We start from the raw sequence: 8490 nt of genomic DNA on the forward strand, positions 1-8490 counted from the left end.
TCATAGTATTTTTTTGGACATACGAGTCCAAACACCTTCACTTGTTTGAGAACTCCCCCTCACACTATCTTTCGAGACCAATCTATAAGCCCTGCAAAGAGCTTCAACTTCTTTTCGGGTTCAAGCCCTACCTTTTATTGCATATTTGGCCATTTGAAAATTATTGAAATATTGAAGGAAAGATTATTGGAAGAGGTAAGAGAACAAAATGTGAGGAATTGAAATACAATGAAGTAAGATAGTATGGAATGGTGAAAATTATGTGAGAAATGGTGTAGGAATGACTTAGGTATTTATAGGCAAAAAACTGGAAATTTTTTTAAAAATTTTGTTAGGAAAAAAAAAAGAAATCCAACGGTCACCTGGCATCATGTTGACACCAGCCATTGGATTCAAATGCTTGGGCTGGCCCGGGGCTAGCTGGCTGGCTCCTTTGGGCCAGCTAGTTGGCCTGTTTTCCCTTTTTTGGCCTAATGGGGTCCACGAGCTCTTTGGTCTAGCTCTCAGTTGAAGACTGTTTCATGTCATTTTGGGCTATTTTCGACCATCTGGTCGAATTGGTTAGAGATGACCTTATGTGTGTCCTTGGAGCGGATACGACACACCTATCCTTACCGAAGACTTTCTTTAATTCCAAAACAATCTATCTTTCTCTGGACTAAAGAGAAACTTTGTCTTGGATTGATTCATATAAGAGATGATTTTCACACCCCGCTTTTAGTCTCTCACACACCATGTTTGTTTTTTTTTTTTTTTTTTTGCCATCAGAATGAAACAAAAATAGCGGCTATTAAACAGGCGTTTGTGAAAGGTTAAAAAGGGTTTGTTTATCATTTCCATTTTCATAAACGCTATATTTTAATATAAACATGCCAAGTAATGAGTGCAACCTGTCACTGAAAAATGAAACGATTTGGCAGATCTATGGGGTTTTCACTTCCTTTGTCGAAAAGCTCAGAGACAAAAGACCAACCTGAAGCCTATTTTTGTGGTCCAAATATGACATGCAAAGTATTGTGCTGCAACATCCAATAACTAATACAAATTTGAATGGTAAATCTGTCCTCACCAATCTTACTATATCTGATGCTGAAATGAAATTCTTAAATTTGTTCAGCCTCGCAATCTGACATCGGATGAAGCAACAAAAGAAGATTTAACAGCGGCTAATCGACACTAAGCAGTAACCGAAGCCCGCTCTGTCACCTACAAAAACCAAATTCACGTCAGAGTTAACCGAGGAAATAAGCCCATGCATAAGAAACAACAGTCAAATTACAATGTGAAACCGCCATACAGCGACAAGCAACAGTTGAGTTACGTGCTATGCATGATGGCATAATTTCCTAATATACAGTCTTCATACTAATCTATCAAGTTCGAAATTGATTTGTATCGTTTAAGCATATACTAAATGATTACTATTTTCAACAATGTAACTGACCTCACATCAAATTGTTAAGCAATGTTCTTGAAGGAATTCGAATATCTCGCAGTCTGAAAGCTGTGTATGATTCAAGATAGATTTGCATAGCAAGTAAAGTTTTAAATGCATGCCTTGTTTATCTTCTCCGTTTCCTAAGCGGTTTCCACTTGTTTAGCATAAATACTACTCCCTCCTTCAATGAAGCCTTCCTTCCTTCTTTGAAGTTCCACAGCTCAGGTATTATATAGCGTCCACTGGGATTATAGTCATTCAATTCCATCAAAGCAGTTGTCACTGCCTTGTATACTTCATCACCCAGCTGATTCTTCAAATCCTTCAATTTGTCATCATTTTCATCAATAATTTCCTGTACCCACATCCAGCATAACCCAGTTAATGGAAAGTAAGAGCAACAGGAATACCTCAATCGTTATAAACCACTAGCACTCATTATGAGTTGAACTGTTATGACAAGAGCAACATGTACACGATAGTCGTCGACAATGGTATTCTATATATTTATTCATCGAAAGGAACCAACAAAGATTGCTTGATTTATTGAATGTATACCTTAGGCTTTCCTTCTTGATCCGTGATAATCTTGAAAGGATGCCAGTTTGGATGCCTAAGATACTCCTCCCACAGAGAGCAGAACTCCACGGCCTTCTCATCTGCTTCTTCATTGGAGTATTTCTCCTTGGTTGCAATTTGAAATGGCTTCTGATCAAGATCTCCCATTCTCTTCACGCCAATGGTAGCTCGGTGGGTTGAATCCCACAGTCCCTGCATATAACAAAAGTTGGACTCCCACAACACCGCAAGAGCACAGACCACATTTGATAAACCATATTGATAAGCAAGGACCCAGATCAACAAACCATAAGCATAGATTGTGATCAGCGACCCACACTGATGAGAAAAGATCATAATTCACGTTCAACGGTTCAGTCACATTGCTAATGTGACTTTCTAGCTTAAAAGAGAAACTAAAGCCTACGAAACCGCATAGAGCAGCATTCATCATGCTTTCAGCATGCTAATAAATACATGCTATTCAAACTCATGCACTGTATAATCCATAGTCTATAGTTTATCAAGGCATAATTGTTTCATAAAAAATTAATTCTATATCAAATGCACGGAGGTATTTAGAAGAAGAAAATAATTAATTGCCAAATTGCAGAGTTCAATTCAATAAAACCCCCAAGATCTAAACCAGAAAAATAAATGCACATACATTGATTAGTTCCTTACGAGCCTCCTGCACTTCATCATTATTCCTCCGCTCCTTAACAAGAAGTGTTTTGTAAAGTTCCTCTACATCAGTATACTCCTCCTCCTTCTCCTTTAACTGGCTTTGAATTTCCTCCACCTTCTTCTTGGCTTCCAAATCCTCATCCTCCTCCATGTGTTTCATCACCTTTACAGCACCTTTCATTCGCTCTATCTCAAGCTCCAGTACCTGTTTGGCATCAAGCTGCTTCTCCAATTCAATAATTCTCTTGCGAAGTATCTCCTTTTCTTTCTGCAATTGAAATTAAACCAGCATACAAAAATGTTCAGAGTTTCATTCATTCAATTCCCAAAGTTTCAAAATAATAATGGAAAACAAACCTTCTGTTCTTCTGCTAACCATAACATCTTCTCATCAGCTGTCTTTTGTTCCAAGGTAGCGCGCTCATTCTAAAAGCCCAAAAAAAAAAAAACCCTATATTACGCTGTACTGAATAATAATTGCCAAGAATATCACAAGCAAAGATAGATGCCAAATTAAGGCAAACGAAACCAGACATTCACAACGATAACTGCTATGCCATAGGTCAACTCTGTACAACCTCAACTTACCTTACTGACTCCACCAGAGCACGTGGGACACGAGTATATAACTAGTCTGTGTTATTCCCATTGAATACCAAATATGTGGGACAGCAGAAAAATGTAAAAGGAAACTAAATGTACATGTTCTGATTTGTTAATCTTATTCTCTTTGTTCTCTCTTTCTCTCTTCTCCTCCTGAAATTCTGATTCCCTGATGTTAGTGTATCTACTTACAAGCTACATCACTTTAAATTAATACAAGTCAGTAGTCAATGCCATTGGTACATCTGCACAATATTCAAACAGAGCCTATGTTTATTAAATTTAAGATGGAAACAACTAGATTACCATTTCCCTTTCGTGATAGAGTTTCCTTCTCTCGCTATCATTTTGTGCACGGTGTTCCTGCAGTTGTTTCTCACGTTGCTGAAGCTCTTTCTTTTTAGCTTCCAACTTCAATGCGGCTTTCTTGTGGTCTAAGCATATCTTCTCCAGGTCTTCACGGGCAGCTTTTTGCATTTTTTCTCTTCCTAACAACATAATAAATATATTATAAAGTAAGCAAACACAGGAATAAAACGAGGAACTAAGACAATTTAAAGTATTTTCATAAAGCTGGGTATGTTTTGAGCAGCATACTTTCATTGATAGCTTTGAGCATCTCCTCCTTTTTATTTAAAACGCTTGCTAATTTGTTTAGATCCTTGTCAGTCTTGCGGTATTTTCTTTCCAATTCCTCTACTAGTGAATTCTTCGTCTCCAGGGTGCTAGCTAGATCGGAAACCAGTTTTAAATTTTTCCTCTGTTCTTCTGCTTGTTGAGCAGAAACAGTTTTCAGATCTCCGTTCCTACGAAGATGATCACCCAGAATGCTACTCGAGCTGTAATCATCATCCCGAGCAACCCATCCATATAAGTTATCTCTTCGATTCCTAGCTAGACTATAGTCCCGTTTTCCACGGTGATCAACTTCAAAACTCTTCTCAAAGGACTTTGCATCATGGAAACCTTCCCAGCTTTTCTCGAACTCAACAATGGCATACCCAGAGTGACCCCTTCTACCCCACAAAGGATGAACCCTCACAGGGTTAAAACCTTTACTTGCCAGCTCAGTTTTGAGTTTGGTACCACTTTCCCCAACATGTCTCCCGTCCTTGAATTCGGTTTTAACATTTGCCACAACACCCATCCAAGGCCATACAAACAATTGGTCATCGTCGTGTACAGTAGGGAGAACACCAGCTGAAGAAGCTGTGGTGGGTTTGGCCTTGGGATAGGGGGTGGGAAGCTTGGGGGCTAGGGGCGGGCAAGCAGTAAGATGGGATTCGGCTGGAGACTCAGAATGCTTACTTTTTTCTCTGATTTGGGGTTGGCTAGAGACCACCCCAGCCACTGCATCAGTCCTGTGCGATTTTCGTCCGGCATTAGGAGTTGATTCTAGCCGACTCTTCACATCAAGATATCTATCTATATACCTCTCCAAAGCCAAGTGCTTTGCTTTCTCTTTTAAAACCCTGCTGTCTCTGCCAATATCAGAAGCGTGTAGTGAAAGCTCTTTTAGTCGGTAATCACGCCTCCTCTTCTCATCACAAAATGGGCATCTGTAAGTTGAATCAGAATTTTTCACCTTATAACTGCCTTTCTTTAACAGATCGTAATAGTCATACTCATAGTCTTCTAGTTCAGACCGGCTAAAACCCTTTTCTTCTTTCAATCTGTGAGACATGTCAAGCCTGCAATGCAGATCACTTCTATCACTTCAAAGCAACCAAACAACGCAATAAGGTACAAAAATATCCAGATGAAAAACAAACCCCAACATATGTACTATGAAATAAAGATTGGACTTTCAGTGCTTGCTAAATATTGAACATACTTTAAACGCAAACAAAATGTCTGACCAATTACTGAATAACGGTCTTCTATGATATGATCTGTTATCTTCCCTTTGTCATTAACAATAAAAACATTTTAAAATCCAAGTTTATAAAACTTCAGAAACATTTCGCTGACATATATAAACAAAGTAATCATGGTTAGGGGCAAGGGAATACACACTTCAATACTATCATTTTGTCATTTCCTTTTTCCATTATTTTACATATCTAAATTCTTCTAGCTGCATTTCACCAAGGCATGAATCGCCAAGTATAATCCATTTCCTGACATTGCATAAAGGCACTCTAGACGCACTCAATCTCTATCCCGCAGCAAATATGTTTATCTCACTTAACACCTTCAGCAAGCAAAATTTCTTCTACTTTCCCGGGACCAAATACCGGGGTTTGAACTCTTTAAACTACTAGTTAGAATGTCACCACCTTAGTGGCAGCATATTCATTAACTTGACAAGCATCTGATTTCTCCAAATTTTTATCTGTCTGACCTCTAACCATAGACCTCCTACTGCTGTGCGTCGTAAATGTTTGATAACACAACATAATTTACTGCACTCATGTTTCGTAATTAAACATGTTTTCAAAGATGGTTCCATCTAACTTAGTTGTAGAGTTAAACAACAAGCTTTTAAATGTTGATAACTCGAAATCTAAACTACACATGAAGGGGATTCCAACTCGGGTGCCTTGGTGAGAACACAATGTTCTAGCCAAACGGTCTAACGCACATCTGCTATTTATTATATACATTCTTTTAAGAATTTTTTTTCTTCTTAAAAGGCGATAATCTAAACAACTCAAATCTACGCAGGAAGAAGATCGTACTGACCATGAGCAATTTATTATTTAAAACTAACAAGCATAGCATTTGCAAGGGTAAATGTGTCAAGGTGTGTCTGGTTTAGATTTAAATAAAACCCACCTAATCAGCTCAGTAAGACTTAAACACTCATTTTCCTTTCGTTTCCCCCCAAATTTTCTCAGCAACCAAACAGTCCATTACAAAGTATAAACAACAAAAACAGCAGAATCACAAAGATCAATGCACAAAATCTGAAATATCTGAGCTAAACTCTGTTTGGTTACCCAAAAATACAGAGTCCCGACTCTGTTCTCCTCGGGAAGCCAAGCAGCGCTAAACGACATGCATTTGAGTTCGAAACTCATACCTTGGTTTCTTGGAAACAGACATTTCGAAACCCTAGCCGGTATCGGAAATCTGAAGTTCCGGACCGGCAACCAAACGACGCCGTTGATGTTGACGAAGCACTGATTTCAGCCGAGAGAGAGGAGAAGGGGTCTCTGCAAATTCAACACACCATTTTCCCTTTCGTTCCCGAAAACATCCGTTCTTGAATTTCTCTCTATTTTCCGAATTTTTGGCTTTTGCCATTTCTAGAACCATCTTCGCGAGTTTGTAATAATTTCTTGTACTCGCTACGGATTAGGCGGGATTTTAGTAACTTCTTAATCGGACGGCTAGATGTTAGCAAAAAAAGTGAGAGCGGATTTTAGGGAAACTAGTGGCGTTGGGGGTGGGTCTACCACATGCTTTGTGTGACCAACCTTGTGGGGGCATGGACGACACGTGGAGGCTAGATAATGGATATGCCTATTGGCGAGTACCGTACCAACAGTTGACCCAAGAAAAAATTTGCTGGAAATTCGATAAAATCAATTACCACCATTTTGTGTAAGTATTCTTGATCGACTTTTTAGTTAAAACGATCTTTCAGATTTACATAACATCTTATTTTGATTTTTGTTAGTCAAAATTAATAGAAAAGGTTAGTAAATTTGTCAACCGTAAATCAATTTAGTTCTTTCGTAAAAAATTTGTCTCCACCCTCATTGTGTAAAGGGTTGGTTTGCCAAAATACTTTTAAAAAGGATAGTGAAGATTTTTCACAAAATACTAAAATGATTTACAATGAACAAACTCATAATTACTTCTATTGATTTTCATTCTCAATAACTAAAATGAGAAGTTATGTCAATCCCAATATTCATTGTTGCTAACGCACTGCAATTTTTATGTTGTAAAGTGTAAATTGTTATAACATGAAAGTTTCAGAAAGATGGGACATAGTTTATCATTAATCGCATTGATGTCACTCGTGCATCTATTAAGTGTCAAGTTTTTATGAAAAATGTCAAATTGTAACTTGAAGTAGAACTATTTAATATAAATTATTATTTGTTTTATATGATGGCGGTAGAACTTTTCACATTATTTAACTATATATTGAATAATTATATTATGATCATAAAACTAATATAGTATAGAACAAAAACTAAAAGCTATTTTTTTTTTCCACAAACTTCAACACAATTCATAATAGAAACCAAATTATGTTAGATTTTATATTTTTCATAAACAAATAAAAACACTCACTTGAAAGAGTCCATAAATTATACTCAGTTGATAGAGTACTCGAAGTCAACATGGCATGTAGGAAAGATGAACCATCTTTGACAAAACCATGCAGAATATGCTCAACCATGGACTTCTCCTTTGGTGGAAATTGTTAGTTGACCAAAGTCTTTTGCACACTCAACACTCCTTTATACTCGAACTAATGGGACGTTCATATGAGTTTCTGTGTGTTGTGAGCAGGGATCTTAGCCTTGTATTTATATGGACATAACCCTAATGAATCTTCCCATAATAATGTCATTAGGATTCCTTGCAGTCCAAGGATAATTGATACACCAAATCTCATTCCAAATAGGATAGAATTAAGAGCCTTTATTCCCCAAGGAAATCCGGAATATATTTGCTTTACTTAGGGTACAAGCTATAACTATTAACTAAATCATAATCTTATTTATATTCCAAGCAATCCTTAAATTAACTGTGTAGACCTATTAATCGATGGATTATGGTCCAACGTCCAACAAATTAGACATACAAATCAATGGAAAAACTAAAACACAAATTTATGTTATCCCATTGCAATTGTATTGCAGAAAATACAAGAACATAATTTCAAAAACCCTAAAGTAGAAACCAAATTAGACATACAAATCAAAGATTAAATAGAAGAACAAACGTACACGTTAGAGAAATTGACGATTTGAGCGGACCACATAAAAGATTGCACTGAATTAAATCAGAAATTTGTAATGAAAAAGAGGAGTGAAAAGAGAGGAAATCATCTCCAAATTAAAATTACCTTTAGTTTAGTAGCTCCTGGAGAGTTACTCTGCAGGGAAGTGAAGTTGACGGATGGGGAGAGAACAATGACAAATAAGAGTGGAAGATGAGACCGCGTAATAAAAGCGTTGGAAATATATGTAAACTAATAACTTGATGAAGATGAGTATTTTTCAAATATAGCCAAAAAT

At 37.1% G+C, this 8490-nt stretch overlaps 1 protein-coding gene across 4 annotated transcripts; it reads right to left on the minus strand.

The window, feature by feature from the left end:
* Positions 1-912: 912 nt before the first annotated feature.
* FDM4 (XH/XS domain-containing protein) lies at positions 913-6554 on the minus strand. Of its 4 annotated transcripts, none has more exons than XR_015953503.1 (8): positions 6312-6554; positions 3884-4977; positions 3593-3774; positions 3041-3109; positions 2664-2951; positions 1997-2209; positions 1450-1793; positions 913-1206 (listed from the first exon to the last, which is right to left on the minus strand). XR_015953503.1 is itself a non-coding variant. In XM_068482304.2 (8 exons), exons 1-7 carry the CDS (start codon positions 6332-6334, stop codon positions 1563-1565), a joined length of 2100 nt encoding a protein of 699 aa, XP_068338405.2. In that variant the 5' UTR covers positions 6335-6554; the 3' UTR covers positions 913-1206; positions 1558-1562. The 4 variants fall into 4 exon arrangements, 2 of the variants coding, with proteins under 2 accessions (XP_068338405.2, XP_088536236.1); XR_011069394.2 differs by having other exon boundaries at positions 1445-1793; XM_068482304.2 differs by having other exon boundaries at positions 1558-1793.
* Between the last annotated feature and the right edge of the window lie 1936 nt (positions 6555-8490).

This window comes from Pyrus communis, chromosome 11, assembly GCF_041283825.1.
Source record: "Pyrus communis isolate YQ-2024b chromosome 11, ASM4128382v1, whole genome shotgun sequence".
NCBI classification, from domain to species: domain Eukaryota; kingdom Viridiplantae; phylum Streptophyta; class Magnoliopsida; order Rosales; family Rosaceae; genus Pyrus; species Pyrus communis.

Coding starts and splice junctions, on each gene's coding strand:
- FDM4 (XM_068482304.2), bottom strand. CDS start 6,334: ATGTCTGTTTCCAAGAAACCAAG. Junction 2,952..3,040: donor GGTTAGCAGAAGAACAGAAG/GTTTGTTTTCCA, acceptor TTTCAATTGCAG/AAAGAAAAGGAGATACTTCG. Junction 1,794..1,996: donor ATCAAGAAGGAAAGCCTAAG/GTATACATTCAA, acceptor ATGTGGGTACAG/GAAATTATTGATGAAAATGA.